Here is a 24108-nt window from a genome sequence, read left to right as displayed (position 1 = left end):
CCTAAAATGGCCTCAGATTTTAAAATGTTATTGATTTTTGTTCTTTCCTCTAATGTGCACCTGAACAATAGCCATTTGAACATCTCAGACAGCAGAAGGACAAAGGCAGCATTATTTACAGCAAACATTCAGATTGTTCTATAGCCATTAAACTCACTCACTATTCTCCTACCTACCCACAGCCTCCTGCCATAAGGTGGGAGCTGCCATGTGGGCTAAAGGTGAGGAGGACAACCCTATCCAGCTCTCAGGGATGCTGGTTCATCTCCTACATTAATTCATGAACATCTCCCATAGAACCAGTAAAATAAGCAAATGGAAACTCATTTATGGGCTAAAGTGTCTACGTTAAAACTGTGCCTTTGACTATACTATGTAGAACGTGTAATTGCAGAGTAATTACCATCTATGTGTTTGTGTGTTTATATTGAGGATTTATTAATAATGCCTAGTAGGCTATCAAGGCTTCATACCCCTTAAGGTCTTTCCTTGGGTAGGGAAGCACTATGATAGCCATGGTTTTACTCACAGTCTCCTGCAAAGATAAGTCTTAGAAGATTTGCATGACATTCAGCTCTGATTCTGGAGTATCTGTGAAATAATGAGTTAGTTTCCCACTGTGAGGCCTCTTTTATAATTCCAATTTCAGCTGGAAAGTCTTTGAAGAAATGATTGAACCATATCGTCTCCATGAAAGCTGTAAAGATTTAGCAACTGCTGAGAAATTAAAGAGAGAAACTCCGTGGAAAATTACAGATGCAGAACTGGAAGCAGTCAAGGAAAAGGTAAGGACTTTTTTTCCTTAATCTTTACTTTGCTATCTAACTAGCTGAAAAAGGAAACAGTGGTTGATTTAAAGATCAAGAAGTAATGTATCTATTATAGAATTTCATTTATTCACGATCTAGGGTTTCTGCATATTTCAAGTCCTTTTTCAATCATATTAGTGAATGTGAGGATTTAGAAAACTGCTTTCATTTTTTAGTATAAAATCAAGATTTTTAAGTTGAAAACAGGCTATTGATACATATTGTGAAGCCTTCTTTCCAATTTAATTTTATAGTAAAGGGGACAGACCCATCAGACTAAAATAATTTCAGTCAATACATATGCAAAGTAAATATAGATTGCTCACAGTCTGACACAATAAAAAGAATTTTAACCTGATAAAATTAGCTATAAAAACTTACATAGGGATCTGAGAAAATCTGTAACTGGAACACTGAGTATGCAAATTGGATCTGGAACATCTTGTAGGATGGATGTGAAATGGTGAGCTTTTCTAGATAACCCAATAAGATGGGAGTTACCTGCATCTGGCTTGAACTGAATGTAGTTGCAACAGTGAGGATGATGAAGAGGGCAAAGACATAAGAATAAGGCAGAAAGATTAACATCTGAATTGGATTAGACATTCAAAGAAAAGGACCTCAAGAAGCTCTAAATTACAAAATTTAAGCCATATTAGGAGCTGAAGGTGGAACAGATTAGAGCAGGAGATATTAAAAGCCTTTCAAATTTAGTAGAAAAAATACTGAGCTAAGAATCATAAACTCTGTACAACAAAGTGCCCAGTTCTAACAAAAGCTTTTCATATAATTGAACAGATCACTTATCTAAGCCTTGGCTTCTGAACCAGTGAAATGTAATAATAAATATTAGTCTCATCACTGCAAAATAGTTAATGTAGTTATTTTTCCAAATGAGTCTTTTGGCAACTCTTTCATTGAAACCAGTCTCCTGTGCTGGTAAAAATCAAAGAGCTTAAAGAAAGATTAGACTAGGGTATAATCTATGTTCTTAGCATACCAAATTAGTTTCAAGATTAGGTTAGGTTTCTTCCACAGCAAACCTGTTCCCCAGCACTGGCCATTCTCGTCTTTTTACTGTTATCCATGTTGCTTGCTTGTTTTTTACTTCCAGAATTTAATAAGCCACTATACCTCAGTGGGGCTTCCCAGGTGGCTCAGTGACAAAGAATCCACCTGCCAAAGCAGGAGACGTGGGTTCAATCCCTAGGTCGGGAAGATCCCTTGGAGAAGGAAATGGCAACCCACTCGAGAATTCTTGCCTGGGAAATTCCATGAACAGAGGAGCCTGGCATGCTGCAGTCCATGGGGTCACAAAGAGTTGGACATGACTTAGCAACTTAACAACATAACACAATGGTCTTATTCTTTATATTTCTAATATTTTCCATCAGTTTCTAAAACACTGTAAGTTTCCAAACCTGAACGAAAAGGTTTTGTTTTTTTTTTTAAATGAGGCTTTCCTACTTGTCTATAATTAGAGGAAAAAAGATAAATTCTCATTCATAATTCTGGGAAACTGCCCTCAACAAAATCTGAATGTTTTCCACAGAGTTACCGCCAAGTTCGACTGAATGAACTCTTACAGGAGCACTCAAGAGCTGCTAATCTCATAGTCCTGTAAGTATCATTGCAGACATTTAAAACTGTTACAGAGAAATCTCAGGTACATGGGCTAGTCAATACAAAAGCTCAGAACAATTCAGGTGGAAAGTTAAATTTGGAACATGTGGGAAAATAAACACCACCCTAAGACAATGGGGCCCACGGGCTTTAGAGGGCTCCATATGGACTTTACTCCAGACATGCCCCACCCAAAGGGCCAGGACACATGGCACCTAGAACCCTCATTCCCTGTCTAGACCTCACTCTAGGAGCCTGACCCTGGAATTCCGTGCCAGTTAAGCCCCAAGTTGGCCAAGGTTCACAGGCCCCTTCCCTGGATAGCTGCTCCTGAGGTGTGGAGTCCATGGCATGTTCTCAAGGCTCCTTACCATGTGAGAAGAGGCCAGGGCAGGAGAAAGAAGGGTGCGCTTTTCCATTTCCACTCTTTGTCCTCCACCCCACAAATATTAGGGGCATACCTGCTGGAAATATGAATGCTTATCTAAAGATTCATTGCTAAACATGAAACCCAGCAATTTCACATTTATATCTCATGATCTAACTCCTAGGTACAAGGGTAAGTATGTCTTCAAGCAAGGTCTACATTGGAAGACTATTCATCTAAGAGATAGACTGGTGTCCTGCGATGGGTGATAGAGCCCAAATAGCTATTTCTCTCATATAATAAGAGCTTTAAACTATTAGGAAAAATCATTTTCCCTCCAGAAAAAACGGGGAGACGTATTGGTTGATCACATTTTCTATTTAAAGAGTGAAAATCTATTTATGCTTTGCCTCTATTCTAATGGGCTTCCCTGGTGGCTCAGATGGTAAAGAATCTGCCTGCAATGCAAGATATGCAGGTTTGATCCCTGGGTTGGGAAGATCCCTGGAGAAGGGAATGGCAGCCCACTCCAGTGTCCACAAGGTGGCAAAGAGTCGGTCATGATGAGCCACTAACACTTTCACTTTCACACTTTCTATTCTATTACAATGTCCAAGTCTATTTTTCTGGTTTGTAAATATTTGTATTATCTGAGAAACATCTCAATTTAACATCTATATTCAAAATAATTTCAGTGCTTTCATTTTGTGGGGGAGGCATATATACAGTTTAGGCTACTTGTTATTATAAAGCGCAGATAGCTAATGATGTTACTGTTGGTACTAATTGTCATGTTTGTTCTTTATTTTTCTTCCATGCCGTCAGGAGCCTTCCAGTGGCAAGGAAAGGATCTATATCAGATTGGTTGTACATGGCTTGGTTGGAAATCCTCACAAAGAACCTCCCTCCTGTCTTACTAGTTAGAGGAAATCACAAAAATGTCCTGACATTTTACTCTTAAAAGATCTTTATTCTTAAAGGTAAAGGATTAGAACACGTTTTAATTTAATGTATGAATAATTAGGAAACAAGTTCCAGTACTTTATGTTGTAAATGTGATCTGTGGATAGTCAAACCTAGAAGACTATCCTATAGGGTTCCAAGTAAATTTTGCCATTTTAAAATTATTACTTAATGGGAACTATTTTTTAAATCAGTTTAAGGGAGTGTCAAAGCCAATGCTACCACTAGAAAAACATCTTGTCAATGCTATTTAAAAACATGAAAATTAAGCAAACATATGCTGGCTTATTATGCCCATGAAAACTCAACTTATTGTAAGCTTTTCCAGGCACACCTAATCTTTTGTTTGCTTCTAGGGCCTGGTAGTGGCCTCAGCCCCACAGCAGTTTCTCATTAAATGCTTATTGACAGGCTGGTATAGTAACCATGGGTGGTTATCAAAGGAAAAGACCAACTGGGCAGGAAACATGATTATACTTGGTCTTCTGAGAAGCTTACACTCACAAAGAAGATTTGAAAATCAATAACTAAAAACTTTAAGAGGTAACCTGAGTCTCCACAATGTTTAAAACACTTACCTAAGTAAGGTTATTTAATATAACAGATTATATACTGAGAGTGATCTGAGCAATTGCTGATAACATACAGCTTCAATTTGGGGCTGACTGAAAAATATATTAGCTGAAAGAGGAAGCAAAATATATTCTGATTAAATATGCAATATATTCTGTTCTTAATATATAAATTTTAATTGCTTTCCCCACTAAATATTTAGACATTTTATTACTTTGAATATTTCTTTCTAATTAAGTGGTTAGCATAGATGAAGTCTTCATAGATGTCTAATTGGAAATCAAATATCACACATTTTCAAACTGTTGTAAAGAAATATATCCTGAATCATATTTTTAGTTACTTTATATAATGATTATAGAGAATTAAAAGATAATTAAAATTTGATGTAGAAAAATTGGCAAATTTGGAATATATAAGTATTGATTTTTTTTCATTTGTTAGTATTCATACAATACTTAATCACATTAAAAACTACCAGAATTTTTTTCTGATGGATGTGTTGATTATTTTTCCCTGACATATTGTTGCTGTTTATTGTAACTGATAAAAAATATGAGGGAGAAAAAGTCAACCTGAAATAAAAGCACTCAAATTTGTTTGCTCTGGTCTTGTTTTTTCCTTTCAGTCACTAAAATCACACTGCAATGGTGTTATCAGATGTGAGCCTGAAAATTTCAATCAGTTGCCTCACTCATTTGCAGGTTGTTTAAAGCTAGGGTTCAAGATTAGGATTTCAAGTCAGACTCTGGCCTCAGAAGGATGCCTAGGGAGGGAAAAGGGAAACGGCAAAGCGTAAGAAGCAGGATATCTGTATTCCGAAACTGACACCATTGGACTTAACTCAGGCCTGGGTTAACACTCTCTCTTGAGTCCTCTGTACCTGAAATTCAAATGGTTAGATGCTATCCTGGTGACCAGGACAAGGAGCACCCAGCTTTTCATCTGGGGCCTGACACTTCTCAGAAACACTTGAGAGGGTCTCTGGAAACAGTGAGAAGTCATGTGACTCCTATAACAGGAAATTCTGGCTCTAGTTTCTTGGAGAAGCTGTTGCATGTTAGGTCCCCTAAGAAACAGAAAGTTTAGCATGGAGCGTGTTTATTAAGGAGTCCCGTTGGAAGGAGGAGGAGAAAGCAGGAAGGGTTAGGGAAAGGTGAGCTGAAATGCAGTCCCAAGGACAGCCTCAGTGACCCCACAGGGAGCTCTGGAGACATTCAGAGTAGTCCCAAGGAGGTCTGAGAGGGCCAGACCTTTATACTCCCACATACATCAGTCACATACAGCAGTCACTGAAGGTGGGTGGCCTAGGAAGCGGTATGAACCTGGACGTGACAAGTCTCTGCAGCTGAGCCATCCCAAAGGGCTGAACAGTTGAAGTCTGTCTGCTGACAGTACTCCCAGATGCTGAGGCAATAAGGCCTTTATTAAACAGGGTCTGGGTGGGGCATCACCATGCCGACTGCAGGGGTCAAATAAAGTAGTGATTAAAAAATAAATAAATAAAAATTGGCCTAAGTTCAAATCTCAGTCTAACCATTTATTAGTTTTATTACCTTAAATTAGTTATTTAATTTTTTGAAGGTTATTGATAAGATGGTGATTGAAGGGATAATGAAGGAGAAATTAACCAAGGAGGAGTACATGGACTGAGAGAAAAAGGGATGGGTGATTCTGAAGTCAAGAGCAGGGAAACAGGTTAGGGCAGCGGAAAATTGAAAAGATGGGAGTATGGTCAGCTGCCAGGGGGTTTCTGTAGCCCTCAGTGTCCTGTCCTTGACCTTTGATTTATCCAACTCTATTTGCCCAACCTCCTACAGTCTCTAAGTTCACAATCGGGCTTCTGAGCAAGAAGGAGAAGGTACACATTCATCTTCGTTGATGTCCAACTTCCTCTGTCCCCTCATTTTGTGCATGTGTCTCATCAGCTTCCCTACACTTTCCTCACAACGCCTTTTCAAAATCTTCACCACTTTTTCAGTTGATGACCCTGCCACCATCCTACAACATAGCCAGGTACCCATAGATATATAAAACTTTCTCATTAAGGAGGAACATACTAGGAGCATTGTCTTACAATGTCTTCCCTTAATACTCAATTTTAGAACTCTTTCAATGGAAGGATTTTAAAAAGATTATAGATTCCTGAGGGCAATCATAAGCCCACTAAATTAGAGTCTATAGGACAGGGACCAAGGAATCTGTATATTTTGATGATCCACGAGATTTTGGAACTACTGCTTTAGGCAGACTTCCTTATTACTGTGACGTGACTCCTACTATGGGCTGATGCCTCCAAATTTATATTTCTTTCTTTTCTAAAAAAGATTTTTTATATGGACCACTTTTAAAGTCTTTATTGAATTTGTTACAATATTGCTTCTGTTTCATGTTTTGGGTTTTTTGGCTATGAGGTGGGGATCTTAGCTCCCTGACCAGGGATAGAATCCACACCTGCATTGGAAGACAAACTCTTAAGCACTGAACCACCAAGGAAGACCTCTAAATGTATATCTCTAACTCAGAGCTTCCCTAAGTCTCAGCTCCAAATATTCAATCACTAATTTGCATGGTATTTCTCTTTGTATTTGGGTGGGGCAAAAAGTTTGTTCGGGTGTTTCCATAATATGGAAAAACTCAAATGATCTTTTTGGCCAACTCAGTATATCCTGCACTCTAAGTGCAAAATGACCAGATTTCTGCTAAACCCAACAAAACAAAACACACAACTAGAGCAAAGGTGTCTATTTCTCTTTCTCCATTGGCTAGCAGATCCTCTCTGAAATGACCAAAGATACACACACATAGGAAAGTTCTGCATCATAGCAGGAAACCAAGAAAGGAAGCCATGTACATTATACATTTTTAGAAACACAATCAAGCTTGAGTTTATATGAGATGAGATCAATGGAAGCCAGAAAAGGTCAGTGTGCAACCAATGCTCCTGAGAAAAACTCAGCGTCACAGGAAATAATTGCAAGAGACCCTGGGAGGATTCCACTAACCCCTCCCTGCAGTTTGCATGTGAAGAGGTAAGAAGCTGAAGGTAGGAGAGAGAAGTGCAGCACTGGGATGAATACCAAGAAGGGCTCTTAGGAGAAGCCACAAGGTATATCCAGTGCGCACTCACAGCAGACATGGGTGTTGCAGGAGAGAATCTCATAGGTGTCCTTGAAAGGCACCAGAATGATATGTGCCAGTCATAGAGGCTGAGCCAGAGACAAAATCAGGCCTCAGTACACAACTTCTCGTAACACAGAGAAGAAAACTCAGATGGGTAATCCTGTCCTTGGGTCTCGCTGTTGTTAGGATGCTGGGCTGCTAAACTGGCACTGCAAGCTGCTAGCAATGAGACCCTTAGCTGAAGTTAAATAGGAGGATTGTAACAATAACCAGGTGGTGAGGTGGAGGTCACTGTGTCCGTCACAGAAGACCAGCACATCTGCTTATTGTCAGACTGAGCATCTACAGGTTCCTTGCTGCCTCCCACAGTTCACCTGGAGCCAGTCCACCTAGATATTTCCATTTTCTTCTGCAGAGATGCTGGGGACACACTGACATAAGGATGAAATCTGTCTGGATTCCCAAGTGGAGAACAGGAGAAATTCCTCTTTGGGTGTGACTCAGCTGTCCCAGCTCCTGACAGATCAGGGCATCTCCATGAGTTGCAGTAAGAGCCAAGAGGTCAAACCAAGAGGGCTCAGGCCCAAGCAACTGACCCAGGCATTCCCCTTGGGCCAGCAGCTGCCCCAGAGTGTGCTAGCTCTGATCTACAGGTAAAATCTCTCCAGGGAAGGCTTGGGCATCCCTGGTGGCTCAGACGATATAGAATCTGCCTGCAATGCAGGAGATCTGGGTACAGTCCCTGGGTTGGAAAGATCCCCTGGAGAAGGGCATGGCAAATCACTCCAGTATTATTGCCTGGAGAATCCCATGGACAGAGGAGACTGGAGGGCTACAGTCTATGGTTTCACGAAGAGGTGGACACAACTGAGTGACTTTCACTCACTCAGGGAAGGTGTGCTGGTCATTCTTACCTCGTTAGGATTTCTGATGGTGCAAACCACCACCTCGGTCTCCCTTTTTTAATGCAGAAAAAAAATGTTTTCAAAAAGAACGTACAATATGTTCCTTCATCTTATCTACCACACCATTCTAAACACACTATTTTAGGGCCCTGCTGCTGCTAAGTAGCTTCAGTCGTGTCCGACTCTGTGTGACCCCATAGACGGCAGCCCACCAGGCTCCCCCGTCCCTGGGATTCTCCAGGCAAGAACACTGGAGTAGGTTGCCATTTCCTTCTCCAATGCATGAAAGTAAAAAGTGAAAGGGAAGTTGCTCAGTTGTGTCCGACTCTTAGCGACCCCATGGACTGCAGCCCACCAGACTCCTCTGTCCATGGGATTTTCCAGGCAAGAGGACGGGAGTGGGTTGCCATCGCCTTCTCTGATTTTAGGGCCCATTAAGGAATAAAAATCTCTGCTGTTTAAACTATGATATAATATTCTATCACTTAGCATTTTGTTATATTAATTGAGATATAATTTTTAGGCTTATGCAGGTATAGAATTTTAAGCCATATATTGTTCCTATGCATATTACAAAAAAGGGAAAGATAAGTGAAATAAATCTAGTTCCACTTCAGAGTCCCACTCTTCTCTTCACCTGTCCACTCAGTTTATGTCTGTTTCTCAGAACAGACAGGAGGAGCACTAATGACTCAGCATTTCTACAGGGGAAGATCGATGGACACTATTTCCTCATTGGCATTAATAATTTTGATAATTCTGGGTTCTAGTACAGTTTTTTAATAGCTTAAATTTGTATCCTAACAGAATTTAAAACATTGTGTGTAAATCCTGATGCATTAAAGAGCATAAAAAGAGGGAAAAAATCCCAAAATGTCAGAAAAAAATTATCATTAAAAAAAGAGAAATCATATTATAGAAGACAAACATACAAGAAATAAACAAAACACAAATGTGTGCATCTTTTTCAACAGACTCTCAAATTTAATAATAAAACAAAATTAAACACTATTCTATCTGCTAGCATAATATTCTAAATTATATATCGAAAAAGGTTAAAAACAAAAGAATAAATAAAGATATATAGACACATTCAAACAAAAAGAATAGAGTTGGTAATCTTAATTTCAAAGTTTAAGATTAAAAGAATTAGGGAGGATAAGAGAGCATCATTTTTTATATTTATAAAAGATATACAGTCACAATATAGCTATGATAATAATGGAACTTTATGTAAATAAATAATGTAGTATATTGACATAAATAATATAAGAATTGCTGAAAATGAGGAGAGTCACTACAAAAGCCAATTTTCTTAGGAAACACCTCACCTATATCACTACCTTTGACAGATCAAATATAGAAGAATTCAAACTACATTTTTAAAAAATGGATTTAATAGGCACATAATGCTCACCCACAAAGACTATACTGTCTTTTAGAAATCTATAGAATGTTTATAAAAACAAATTACATATTAGATAACTCAGTAAATTCTAAAATGTAGAAATAGGAAATATTGTACTTTTACCACAATAAATAAAACTAATCATATCTACAGATATATAAACAAGATCAAAAACCTTACTGCAAAAATAAAATTCTAATTATTTCAGGTCAAAAAAGAAAGAAATAGGGCTTTCCTCGCGGCTCAGTGGTAAAGAATCCACTTGCCAATGCAGGAGACACAGGTTCAGTCCCCGGTCTGGGAAAATCCCACATGCTGTGGAGCAGCTAAGCCTGTGCACCACAGCCACTGGGCCTGTGCTCTAGAGCCAGGAGCCACGGCGACTGAAGCCTGCGCGCCTAGAGCCTGGGCTTCACAAGAGAAGCCACGACAGGTAGAAGCCCAAGCACCACAGCTAGAAATTAGCCCCCACTTGCTGCAGCTGGAGAAAGCCCAAGCAGCAATGAAAACCCAGCAGAGCCAGAAATAAATAAATAAACAACATTTTAAAAAAGAAAGAACACATTTGACTATTTAGCAAAAATGACATTGAGAATTCCACATAACAAAATGTATTTTATGCTGATAAAGCAGGCTTGGAGGTAGATTTATATCCATAAATGGATTTGTCAATAAATAAGGAAAATGAAAATTAATGATCCACTCAAGAATTTAGGGACTGTATGATGTAATTAAAGGAAAGCATGAAGAAGATATTAAGGAAGAAAAGCAGGGAAGTAACATTAAAAGCTGAGGTTCTGGAGTCAGAAAGAGAGAAGCTGAGTCTCAGTTTTCCCTCTTATAGTGGAAGGCTTATTACCTGACCTCCTGAAGAACCATTTTCTCCTATGTAACATGAGCATTATTAAAAGATCTTCCTTTGAGGGTTGTTACAAGAAAATGAGATCTTGTGTATTAAAAGCTGAGTACTTTGTGGTAAATACTTAACTGTTCGACATTATTTTTTTAGAACAGACAAAAACAGCATTCGATAAACTCAAGTGCTGTTTGTTGCTATTGCTGAGAAAAAAAGAAGGAAAGTCAAAGGATAAAATTTAAATACACAAATTTTACAAATGAGCAAGGAACTATGGGTACAACTTGGAAGAATGTCCTTTAAAACTCTATCCTGGTAAATTATTAAATTCCAACAAAATATATCAATTGTTAGTAAAATACAAATTCCCAAAAGTAATGTGTCATGTTTGAATATCTGTTTGTAACTGCATAGAATACCTCTAGAAAAATGCACAAGAAACCAGTTAAGGGTTGAATCTGGGGAGGAAAACAAGATTAATGAAGGACAGCTGCAAAAGAGATTTGCTTTTTTACTATATATCAATAATAATTATGCAAAAACTATATTTTAAAAATCAAATATGTAAATAAACATATTACTAGCTTGCTAGGCTGTGTTTGGTTATTAATTCATGTTTGAAGAGACATATATTGTAAAGGTCATATGAAATAAACTTTTAAAAGTTTTATAAAGTACTCAAAAATATGAGATATCATACCATTATATTTTGTTGCACTTATTTATAACATAAGTAGCTAAAATATCACTGTAGAAAAAGTTGATCCCACCACACAGCCACTGATAAGTTTAATTGTGTTCCATTTGGACTTTTTTTTTTAGATTTTGTTTTTCTAGCTTATGACTCTCCTGGGTAGAGAAAGTAGTACAGAAGAGAAATGTTGAATTGAATTTACCACTACTGCCTTGCATATTTTATTTGCTGAGGCTCAGGAACGGACAAATATAATTTTAATAGGTTCTGGAGTTTTATTTCCTGAGCGGAATAAAACTCAAAATTGATATTATGCATAGTAGGATGGGGTAATTATAATAATGTGATTAAGTTTGTATGAACCCATGCATTCCAAGTGCACTATGCTTTTACCCTTTCAAATACAAAATCCAAATAGGGCGCTGTATTAGTTTTCTGTTGCTGCATAATAAATTATCACAAATGTATCAGCATAAAACAATACCCATTTATTATCTCACAGTTTCTATGGTTGAGAGTACAGGCACAGCTTAACTGGGTTTTCTGCTCAGGGTTTCACAACTCTGCAGTCAAGGTGTTGGTCAGGGCTGTGATTTGTTTTTTTTTTTTAATTAATTTTTGGTTGAGATGGGTCTTCGTTGCTGCATGCAGGCTTTCTCTAGTTATGCTGAGCGGGGGCAACTCTTCACTGCGGTGTGCAGGCTTCTTGCCACAGCTTCCCTTGTTGCAAAGCATAGGTTCTAGGCACTTCGGCTTCAGCAGTTGTGGCATAAGGGCTCAGTAATTTTGACTTGTGGGCTCTAAAGCAAGGGCTCAGTAGTTGTGGTGCACAGACTTTGTTGCTCTATGACATGGGGGATCTTCCTAGACCAAGGATTGAACCCACGTCTCCTGCATTGGCAGGTGGATTCTTATCCACTGTACCACCAGGCAATGGCACCCCACTCCAGTACTCTTGCCTGGAAATTCCCATGGATGGAGGAGCCTGGTTGCAAAGAGTTGGACACAACTGAGCGACTTCCCTTTCACTTTTCACTTTCATGCATTGGAGAAGGAAATGGCAACCCACTCCAGTGTTCTTGCCTGGAGAATCCCAGGGACGGGGGAGCCTGGTGGGCTGCTGTCTATGGGGTTGCACAAAGTAGGACAAGACTGAAGCGACTTAGCAGTACCACCAGGCAAGTCCAGGGCTTTGTTCTTATCTGAGGCTCGGGGTCCTCTTCCAAGCTTATGCGTTTGCTGGTCAAATTCATTTTCTTGTTGCTATAGAACTCATGGTCATTTGCTTCTTGAAGGCCAACAGGAGAGGAAACCTCTTACCTCTAGGTCATCTTTCAAAGGGCTTGCCTGCTTAAGTCAGCCCTACCTGGGTCAATCTTCCTTCTAACTTGAAGTTAACTGATCACGAGACTCTTAATGACATAATCAAAGTCCCTTCACTTTGTGAAACACATAGGTAACCTAGTCATTGGAGTGGCAATCCCATCATACTCATAAGTCGAGCTCAGATTCAAGAGGAGGAGATTTCATAGGATATGAGCATGGAAGGGGCCACCTTACAATTCTGATGACTGCAAATACTATCTCACATTTCTAAAGAACATATATTAGCTACTAAGACCCAAGCTTGGACTCAGATAAGTTAAAAATGGTCTGTGAAGTATCCAAATAAACAAGCAGTAACTAGCAAAAAATGACAGCAGGGATGGTGCAGCAAAACATCAAAAATGTTTTTAAAAAGGAAATACAAGCCTCAAAAACACAGCGGCTTGAGGCTGTAAGTGTAGGAGGCACAGACTCCAGATACTTCACTAGAGCCTGCGGACATCATCACTTGGTGGGAAGATAGCCTAATGCCTGACAAGTTCAGTTTTGTTTTATGCACTCTGGTTAAGAAAGCAGGAATGTTTACAGTTCAGCCTCAGAAAAAGTTCTCTTCATGTAATTGACATTGAAGGATGGCTAAGCTTCAGATACCTGGAAAATTAATTTACATGGAATGACTCTGTAGTGAAGCAGGTGTACGGAGCTCTTGGGTGAGACTTAAAGAGTGCCTTTTCAAGTTGGGCAGTTCAAGATAAGGAGTGCGGAAAAACTCAGAAGCTGAGGCCAGGGTCCAGGTTATGAGTGCCATCACTTCAGAGAAAGTGACAAGCAGTGAAGCCTGGAGAAAAGAGTTGAAGCTATCCATCTCAGCCTGGAAGATCTCTCGGCATAGGGTTGCGGAGTCAAAGCTAGGCAGTTACCTTTTTAGAGAAAGACACAGTAACTGCCAAGCTGTGGACTTGGCTGCAGAGCCCTGGGGGCCAAAGCCAGGGTTCTGCTCTTAAGCAGGCATCTCCCCAAAGCTGGTGGCTTTCCTCAGCTTCCGAGTTCAGTTCAGCTGCTCTTTTGGAGGACCAAGAGATGATGAAAAGGAGAGATTTCACCTGCAGACTTTCCTGTTGTTATTTCCAAAGCAGTTGCACACTTAAATTTTCTAATTTTCCTGTTGTACTTCTCCCAACAAAGAAGTGGTAGAAATTTCTCAGGGAAGGTGAGGAGCTCAGAGAAGTGAGCAATCACATGTCTTGAATGATATTAAACTAACGCATCCAGCACATTGGAGAGATATGATTACCAGTTCTATAATTTCCTAATGTTCACAGGAACATTTTCAAAATGAGTTCTATTTTTTAAAGTATTACTTGTGCACCTTGGAGGTGATGTATTCCAAGCTGATCTTCCTTCCCAAAGATGCTCTTTTAGCGCTTTTCCAAATAGTAAATGGCAACCCTATCCTTGCCATAAATCTTGTAGTCATCCTTGACTTCTCTCCCTTACTTCACATCTGACCCACCAGCAAATTCTACTGGCTTCAGAGTACATCCAGAATCAAACCATTTCTCATCATTCCCACTGCCACCTCCTGCTCTGTGCTACTACCATCATCTCTTACCTGGATCATGGAGTAGGGTGAAGGGTCTTCCTAGATCACGGAGTAGCCTCCTGAAGGGTCTTCCCCGATCACGGAGTAGCCTCCTGTACAGTCTTCCTGCCTCAGGCCTTAATCCTCTTCTGTCTCATATCAAAATAGCAGCCCAGGCAATCCTGTTCAATGAAATAGGGCATGTCACTCCTCTTACAAAAATATTCCAGTGGTTTCCCATTTCACTCACTGGAAAAGCTACTGTCCTTACAAAAGCTTCTAAGGCCCTATAACTGCAACCCTCAGTCCCTGCCTCTGTAACCTCATTTTCTACAATGTCTAGCTTCCCATCACTCTATTTAGATCACACCAGCCTTTTTACAGATGAGTTTGCACCTCAGGACCTGAGTGCTTGCTGTAATCTCTGTCTAGAATGCCTTTCTCCCAAATGCCATTTCCTTCAAGGTTGGTTAAATGGCCTCCACCCTCAGTCCCACACCTGTGTGCATGCTCAGTTGTGTCCGACTCTTTGCAACCCCATGTGCTGTAACCTACCAGGCTCCTCTATCCATGGGATTATCCCAGGAAGAATACTGGAATGGGTTGCCATTTCCTCTTCCAGGGGATCTTCCCAACCCAGGGACTGAACCCACGTCTCCTGTGTCTCTGGCATTGGCAGGCAGGTTCTTTACCACTGAGCCACTGGGGAATCCTATATCTGGCAGATAGCATATCCTCACTGAGGCCTTCCTTGGGCAATTTCTCTAAACCGCAAGCCTACATTCCACATCTCACTCTCATGCTGTGCTATTCTCTTTAACATTCAGCACAGTTTATTTTAATTGCTTCTTCTATTTACTGTCAGACTAGTTTTTGTCTGGTCTGTTCTATGCTCTGTCCCCAAAGTCTAGACCAGTGCCTAACAAATTGAATACATTCAGAAAGATTTGTTGGAAGGGTGAATGGATGCAGGCACTGAGAGGAATAGGAAGTATTCCCCCGCCACCCCCTTGGAGGTCTGATTTTTGACTCACGGTGGAGCTAAGCTCAGCAGCTTCAGCCCTAACCCATGCCAGCCATGTACCACATTCCACACTCTCCACTGTGTGTCTCTGAATATGTGGGTCCTGCTGCCTAGAATGTCTCTCCTTGTTTATCTCACCATTATTTTTATCCTTATTTATTTCACTACCAATGAGTTTGCTGGCCATCTGGTGGTGTTTCTTTGGTCAATTCAACCAAAATGTGCCAGGCTCTAAAGATATGCAGACACACTGTTCTAAGCTCTTAAAATAACCATCTTCTCTGGTCTCAAAAAGTTTATGGTATAGAGAGACAAGCAAACAAGCATATAAAATAATTTTGGATTATGAAAAATACTGTGAAGGAAGTAAAGAGAAAAGTATGGCAGAGAATAACAAAAAGGGCTGTACTTACACAGGGTATTTGGAAGGGAGGGCATCTATAGATTTAAGGATGAGAAGATGATGACAGTGCTGAACTTTTATGTGACCCCCTTGGATCCTAGAGAACAATGATGATTAAGAAATCTCAGTATTTTCTTCTCCAAATTCCCCATCCTTTTGTGTTCTAGAAAATTACTAACTGTAATGAGCCATCACTCCCCACAAAGCTTAGATAAGGCTTGCTGTCCACTGTTTCTCAAGACTCCCATAAGATTTGTAAATGGCTCCCATTTTTGGTGATAAGGCCAAACCCAGACCGTTCCCCTTTTGTTGACACAGTCAGAGATCTCTAACTTTCTTGTCTCATGAATAATTAGCCAAGATTAGAATTGTTTGTTCCCCTGAACCAGCTGAACATTTTCTGTTTCACTGAAGCTTCTTTGATTGAAAAAAATCCCAACTATAAATGACTCCACCTGTAACTTGTCTGCTCCTCCCTATAAAATCTAGTACAATCCCCCTGCTGAGACATGGTGCAGTAGGCTAAATAAGGGCCCTACAAGGTATTCATGTCCTAATCTCTGAAATCTATGTATATCCTACCTTTCGTGGAGAAAGGGTTTTCACAGATGTTGTTAATGAGCTTGAGTGAGACAGTGATCCAGATTATCTGGTTGGACCCTAAATAGAATCACATGTATCCTTGTAGGAGGGTTGCAGAAGGAGAAAATTGTGGATAAAAGAGAAGGCAGCCATATGATAGAAGCAGAGTCAGAGGAAAAATACTACATCACTGGCTTTGAAAGCAGAGGAAGAGACCATGAGACAAGGAAGTTAGCTCTAGATGTGGGAAAAAGGAAGGGATCAGTCTCGCATGGACTTTCCATAGGCAGCACAGTCCTGCCAACATCTTGATTTTAGCCACGCTAAGATTCAATTCAGATTTCTGGCCTGCAGAACTATAATAGAATAGCTCTCTATTCTTTAAAGCCACCAGTTTTGCAATGGTTTGTTACAGCAACGACGGCAAACTTAATGCATACTCCAATCTTCAGATCTGAGGGTTTCCCCTATTGCCACAGCCTGAATAAAATCCATCTCCTCAGTGATTCATCATTTTGTCTTTGACAGCGCTAACCATAAGAAGAGCAGGAAGCAGAACACTCCTGGCAGAGTGACCAACATGGACAAAGGTCCTTAGACAAAAGAGAATGAAGCGATTTAGCAGCAGCAGCAGCAGCAGAACCTATGAGACGAATGTGACTCAACTTGACGCTGAATGTTAAGAGCCTGATTAGGGCTTCCCTGGTGCCTCAGTGGTAACGAATCTGCCTGCCCATGCAGGAGACACACGTTTGATCCCTGGTTCAGGAAGATCCCACATGCTATGGAGCAACAAAGTTCATGCCCCGCAGCTACTGAGCCTGTACTCCAGAGCCCAGCAGCCACAGCTACTGAAGACCACGTGCCCTAGAGCCCATGCTCTGCAAAACAGAAGTCACCACAATGAGAAACCTGTCTACCACAACTAGAGACTAGCCCCCGATCTCTGCACCTAGAGAAAAGTCTGCACAGCAATGAAGACCCAGCACAGTCAAAAGTAAATAAATACATAATTTTTTTTTAAAGAGTCTGAATATAAAGGGCCCTGGGTCATGGTGGGGAATTTGGATTTTATTATATTTGTGATGAGAAGCTTTTAGATTTTGAGCATTAAAAAGTAGAGGCAGCAATATTACTTAGCAGTTCTGGTACGAGATGTTGGTGGCCCCCAGGATGTGAGAAGAATTTAGATACAGCATTAGGTGGATCAGATTCTGTCTCTGTAAGGGTTGAAATATGAAACAGAGTTCAGTCAAGTTGGAAAAATTTGAGGAATGTTTATCAAAGGGGTATTTATAAAGGTTTCACAAGATATGGGAAACCAAAACCACACAGGGTAGTACAGCACCTTGAAGCTTGTAACAGCACTAGGCCTGAAGGGAAAGGGAGAGAAAACAGTTTCCAGAGCCTGGAGAAAGGGCAGCCACGACAAGAGCAGCCGTCTTTAGTGGAATGACACCGCTACCCAGAGGGATTCTGCCTTTCCCCTCCCCTCTACCTCTGACCTCCTGCTGGGGTTCTCTATTGCCAAACCCAAATGCAAGTCGCCGGAGAGCAAGAGAGCTCATTGACGAAGTCTCTACAGGTCAGCCTCCCCAGGCAGAAAGCAGGACAGAGAGGGATAAGACTGGATACAGAGGGAATAAAGAAAGATATGTAGTAGAGACCTGAAAATTGGCCCAATTCATTAAAAGAAAGGGCTCCCCTGGTGGCTCAGTGGTAAAGAACCCACCTGCCAATGCAGGAGACATGGGCTCCATCCCTGGGTCAGGAAGATCCCCTGGAGGAGGAAACGGCAACCCACACCAGTATTTTTGCCTGGAAAATTCCATGGATAGACGAGCCTGGCAGGCGACAGTCTATGGAGTCTCAAAAAGAGTCGGATCTGACTCAGTGATTAAACATTAAAAGAAAATGTGGAGACCTGAATTTTCTACATTATTTCCTTAATACTCAGTTTCACCTACCCAATGCCAATAGGCACAAAAACAGTGAACTTTCACCCTTCTGTCTTTTCTTTGAACATGTACAACTGCTCTTTTGTCCTAAAGGCAATCAGGAAAGACAGCGATTAGAACACTTGTGTGTACTATCTTCAGTGAAAAACCTCTTTTGATAAAAGTGTAGAATTTGAGGAAATATTACCACATCAAAACTAGGTAATATTCACTTCATATTGAAGAGAACTGAGTTTCTGCAGCCAGGTTAGAACAAGTTGTTTCAGAGGGATAGAATATTAAATTACAATCAGCCAAACCACAGCAAGCCTAGTTCATACATCTCTCTGCATGGATGCCCATATTTTACCATTGTCTTGGTTTCTTTTTTTATTATTACTCTGGAAGATAATTCAATTTGCATCACACACTTCCTCACAGAAATTTTGAATCTTATGAATATAAAAATCATGGACTTGGCCCAGTTTTATTTTAATCAGTTTTTCTGTTTCCTAATTCAGGATTAACTTCCCAGGATATATGCAGAGATGTAATAGCAAGAGCAACCGTGTGCACATTAAAACATGGAGAGTTTCAGCAGCAATTTGAGTTATGGTAATTACTGGGTTTGTTTACACAGACACAGATGAAAAGCATAACCTTTTTGTTCCTGTCTTTTTTTTTTTTAATTTGGAAAAATTGTGTGCTACCAACAGAAAAATCATACAGCAGTTGTTTAATGTCATGGAGGAAATCAGGTGCAACCAAGGAGACTGAGAAATAAAGAGATCAGAACTGTCTGAGGTACTGTCTTAACTAGGCATCCTTTTTCCTGGAGCCACCCTCAGTGTTATAGAAAGACTGCAGCGCTCACACTCTACTCAGAATGATGGCCACACCATTCACCTCCACCCGAATCAAGTACCCCGTGGTCTTCCACTCGCAGACCAATTCCAGTGTGGCCTCAGCATCGATTTCTGCATCTGCAGTCATTCTCCATACCCTGTGCCCTGCCATTTGCGCCATCCAGGGAGTAAGCCTGACCAAGACCAGGCCCATGTGAAGGAAGAGGAGAAAAAAGAGGCAGATGCTTTCTGGCAACTGGGTGCCAATGGGAGAGGCATCAGTGCTTTCAGAGAAGGTGAGATATTAATCCTATTCCTGGGAACATTTGGGGGGAATAAAAGGTCTGCCTTCGTAAGGCTTATTGATCTCAGATCTGGAAGCTTCCACAAGACACCCATGCTTTCCCAACAACCAGGTGGTTCCCTTAAAGGCAGGAGGCAGACAGACTTTCATATGTCTTAGACTGGTTGAACAGGGGTGTAGTTACCTGAACAACTAATACTTGATCTTCTCCTACCTCTTCCACCCTATTTCCATAACAAATTGACTCTGCTGCTACTATGCTCATTCATATCCAACTGTTTGTGACCCCATGGACACAAGTCTCCTCTATCCATGGAGTTTTCCAGGCAAGAATACATGGAGTGGGTTGCCCATTTTATGCTCCAAGAAATCTTCCTGACCCAGGGATTGAACCCACGTATCTTGTGTCTCTTGCATTGGCAGGCGGATTCTTTTACCACGATGCCACCCGGGAAGCCTACCAAATCGACTCTTTGGTCCATCAATCCAGCTGAACGGGAAGTCCTATTGATTGTCTAAAATATCCATTCTAGGTGTTTATGATAAACATAGTAATGGCCCCCAATGACATCTACGCTTTGACCCCTGGAAAATGCGTGTATTACCTTATATGGTAAAAGGGACTTGACAGAAGTCATTAAGATTACTAACTCTGAGATAAAGGAATTATCCCGGATTATCTGGGTGGGTCCAGTCTAACCACACGAGTCCTTGAAAGTGGAGAAACTTTCTCAACTACAATCAAGAGAACTAGAGATATAGCAGCATGAGGAGTAAGCCGCTGCCGCTGTTTTTAAAGATGGAGGGTGGAGGTCATAAGGCAGGGAACGTGCTCAGCTTCCGGACGCTGGAAAAGGCAAGGAAATGGGTTCCCTCTTTGACAAAGGATTGCATGCCAACACCTTGATTTTAGCCTTGTAAGACCCATGCAAGACTTCCAAAGTAAAGAACTGAAGATAATAAATTTGTATTGTTTAAGCCACTGGGGTAATTTGCTGTGGTTATTTTGTTACAGCAGCAATGTGAAAACATACACAGTCTTCATCACCTCAAGCTTGGATTAACACAATAGAAAATTTTCAGTTTCTCCAGCTTCTCAAATATCTAGGTCATCATAGTAATTCTTACTCCCCAAACTCTTGTCAACTATCACTCTATTGTTCAAGGGTCTACCAATGGCAATGTTTTCAAACTCAGTTCAGTTCAGTTGCTCAGTCGTGTCCGAATCTTTGTGACCCCATGGACTGCAGCACGCCAGGCCTCCCTGTCCATCACCAACTCCTGGAGTTTACTCAAACTCATGTCCAGTGAGTCCGTGATACCATCCAACCATCTTACCCTCTGTTGTCCCCTTCTCTTCCTGCCTTCAGGGTCTTTTCAAATGAGTCAGTTCTTTGCATCAGGTGGCCAAAGTATTGGAGTTTCAGCTTCAACATCAGTCCTTCCAATGAACATTCAGGACTGATTTCCTTTAGAATGGACTGGTTGGATCTCCTTGCGGTCCAAGGGACTCTGAAGAGTCTTCTCCAACACCACAGTTCAAAAGCATCAATTCTTCGGTGCTCAGCTTTCTTTATAGTCCAACTCTCACATCCATACATGACTACTGGAAAACCATAGCCTTGACTTGACGGACCTTTGCTGGCTAAGTAATTTCTCTGCTTTTTAATATGCTGTCTAGGTTGGTCATAACTTTTCTTCCAAGGAGTAAGCTTAGTTTTCAAACTAAGCTCCTATAAATATCAGAATGTCTAAAGTGCCTCTTCTGGACCTGCCAGAGTTCAAAGTGGAAGGTTAGTGAATACTGCTGAAAATGACCCAGAAAGATTCCTTGGAGAGACTGGTCAGCAGAATTTTCCTGGGGCTTCATCACCAAACATGTTGAACAACAGCAATATACTGGTTGGTTTATAAAGTCTTGCAATGTTGACCACTTACACTGCCCTGCTGATAAAACCAGTCGGTTTGCTGGGATGAAACTGGTTTTGTGCTCCAGCCAGAATGGATAATACAACTAATTTCTGAACCAGGGGCTAGTGAGCAGGGACAGTTACATGACAATATATTATATAGCTAATTTCCCAGAGCAATCAGGTGCTCTTCAAAGATGAAAGAGGGAGACATAATTTGAAAGAGATCACGTGAGTCAAGAGAGACAGACTTAGTCCTCTCTTAGAGCTGACTTAGTTCTCAACTGTCCAGTTTAGTCCATATAATCCACCCTCCTCTAACCCTTTCCTCTTTGACTAATCTTGCAATCAAAATTGTCAAATATATCAAGTTTCTTGTTGGTTAAACTTTCATTTTACACTCTATAGTAAGTTTCAGCCTTTTAGTCCTATCTAACTGTTGGTGGGGCACCTTTTGTGACCAGTTTTAATGGCCTCTTATGGCTTAACCAAGAAACAAGCAGATATTCTGAAAGATGCCTGGTCTGCAAATTTTCTTAGTAAAATTATATAACACATATATCATTAAGAACAAAGACTTAGGACCTGCTTCTATGTGTAAGGTAATGGAATCTCGATTAAAATAACCTAGAGTACAGTGGGTTTGGTAAAATTTGTAATATTGGTTAAATGTGAAGATATTCTTTCCGGCAAGTCTTGACTACAACAGATTTTCTAGAAACAGATTCCCTAAAGCAGTGGTCCTAACTAAGTGTGGGCAACGAGAATCACCCTGGAGATTCTTGGTCAGTGTGCAGTGGGATTTGGATGTGTGCGTTTGAGCAAGCTTTTTAACTGATTCTCACGTGTACCCTGCTCTTAAGCCATCTGTTTTATTTGCTTCCTGAAAAGTTGATGATGCTTTAAAATGAAGTAACAATAGTCCTTCTCTGTGACTACAATCACAGAAATTTCACCTTCTGGTACTCCTACACACAATGGCATAATTCAGAGTCAGCTTTTCATGATTATGTTAATTAACAGATCGTGTACTCAGTATATAGTGAGAACCCAGTGCATAGTTCTGAGTTTGTACGTTAACTATTCTGATTCCCTTGAACTTTTGTGGCAGTAATTTGTGAGTTAGTCCAAAGTAGTTTTGTAGCAATAAATGCTTTTATTGACTATTGGCTAGTTTCTCATTGTTTCTTAACAGTCACTCAATTTAGTGTCAATCTTCTGAGCTACTTACGTACTTAAGATCCATGTGCTGATTTTATGAAATTGAAAGGCTACGTATATTTTTCTGATCTTTGCATTCTTCCCAAGAGCCTTGAAGGAACAGTCTTGTGGGTTTCACAAGATATATGGTAGTTTAGTGTTTTCAAATAGATACTCTCAGAGGAACAAAAGACATTCCAGGAGTCCTCTTGATGGCATTAGGGACCAAACAATTTTAAAAGAATGAATTTCTAGATAGTTATACATATGTTGTCATTTAGTTGTTAAGTCATGTCCAATTTTTTTGCAACCCCATGGACTGTAGCCTGCCAGGCTCCTCTGTCCATGGAATTTTTCAGGCAAAAATACTGGAGTAGATTGCCATTTCCTTCTCCAGTGGGTCTTCCTGAACTAGGGATCAAACTGGTGTCTACTGCATTGCAGGCAGATTCTTTACCACTGAGCCACATATACTTTTTACTGAAACTGCTCTGCCTGTATACTGGTTCTTTTCCATCTCTTTTATTCCAATTTCCCTTTTACAAAAGATAGGCTACAACTCACTGTCTTCAGGCTAACTGGTTCTTGTCCTAAATGAAAAAAACTCTGGGCTTGAAATAAAGGGGAAGTTGTAAATTTTGGTACCATAACCCAAAGTATGGCTTCTGTTATTTTTTGGCTTGCACATATTTCTAGCCAAGGTGAAGTGTGGCATGATAAATGAGCTATTTTGGTCCACAATCAGATGTTCTAAATTCAGCTATAGAATTGTGCAGTTATGGGGCATTATGAAACTTTCACATTAATATTCTCACCTCTTCCATTCCTGAATAACTGTCAAAGAATGCACTATCCCTGAAGAAGAGTTCAAGAGTTTTGTTTAAATTAACCCAAACTGAGAAAGTTCACCTACATGGAAAGTTTGAGCAAAAGGATGGTAATCTGAGAGATTTGAGAGGATGTTTGAGATGCAGAAAGAAAAGCAAAGAAAGTGATGAAAGTATGGACAAACTTTTTTTTAATGACTAAAAAGTAGTAATAATAATGCTTATTAGATTTCAAGAAAAGATGCATTTAAAATACTAGACAACAATAGTATGTATGCCAAAAAAAAATTAATGGAGTTAAAGCATTCTAAGTTCCCTATGTTATCCAGGAGAAAGATAATAATTTTGTTTTAGATCGTAAAAAATGATGGATTAAGCATGCATGTTTTAACTTATCTAAAACAACAGAATCAGAGAGTAAAACTGAAATAATTAAATAATTAATTTAAACAAAATTAATAATAAAATTTAAAAGAAGACAAGAAGAGGTAAAAAGAAAACAGAGTATTTTAAAGGAACCCAAATTAAGATAAATTTAAACCCATTATGGAACTTACATGCTAGTACAAGAAACATACATGTGAAATAAGTATGTAAATAATTTCATATAATATGGTGCTATGAAGAAAAATCAAATAGGGTAAAACATTAGGTAGTACTTAGAAGACTGTTTTTATTTATTTTTAAAAATTTTACAATTCATTTAATGGCAACTGGCAATCATCAAACTAGCAATGGTTATCTTCAAACATTGTTACACTAGCTGTGCTATCATTTCTCAAGATTGATCAGATACCTAGAGTCACAGACATTTCACACACAAGATGCATCATATAAATCAGACTTG

The 24108-nt window shown here is 40.0% G+C and overlaps 1 protein-coding gene and 1 long non-coding RNA gene across 5 annotated transcripts in view; one reads left to right on the top strand and one right to left on the bottom strand.

Annotated features, from left to right (window-relative positions):
• Nucleotides 1-4934, top strand: part of SLC12A1 (solute carrier family 12 member 1) — an 87850-nt gene extending 82916 nt beyond the window's left edge. For all 4 annotated transcript variants that reach the window (XM_060418605.1, XM_015097058.3, XM_060418604.1 and 1 more), the window contains 3 exons: nucleotides 650-785; nucleotides 2362-2429; nucleotides 3625-4934. In XM_060418605.1, the coding sequence (XP_060274588.1) occupies nucleotides 650-785; nucleotides 2362-2429; nucleotides 3625-3760 (340 nt within the window). In that variant the 3' untranslated portion in view covers nucleotides 3761-4934. The remainder of the gene's footprint in view (nucleotides 1-649; nucleotides 786-2361; nucleotides 2430-3624) is intronic.
• Nucleotides 1-18142, bottom strand: part of LOC132660132 (uncharacterized) — a 45027-nt gene extending 26885 nt beyond the window's left edge. The window contains exons 1-3 of the long non-coding RNA XR_009601364.1: nucleotides 17971-18142; nucleotides 15667-15753; nucleotides 14260-14411 (exon numbers count right to left, since the gene is read on the bottom strand). This is a non-coding gene — a long non-coding RNA (uncharacterized LOC132660132). The remainder of the gene's footprint in view (nucleotides 1-14259; nucleotides 14412-15666; nucleotides 15754-17970) is intronic.
• Between the last annotated feature and the right edge of the window lie 5966 nt (nucleotides 18143-24108).

The sequence above is a fragment of the Ovis aries genome, chromosome 7 (genome assembly GCF_016772045.2).
Source record: "Ovis aries strain OAR_USU_Benz2616 breed Rambouillet chromosome 7, ARS-UI_Ramb_v3.0, whole genome shotgun sequence".
In the NCBI taxonomy this organism is placed as follows: Eukaryota; Metazoa; Chordata; class Mammalia; order Artiodactyla; family Bovidae; genus Ovis; species Ovis aries.
This window is presented reverse-complemented; position numbering and strand designations above follow the sequence as displayed.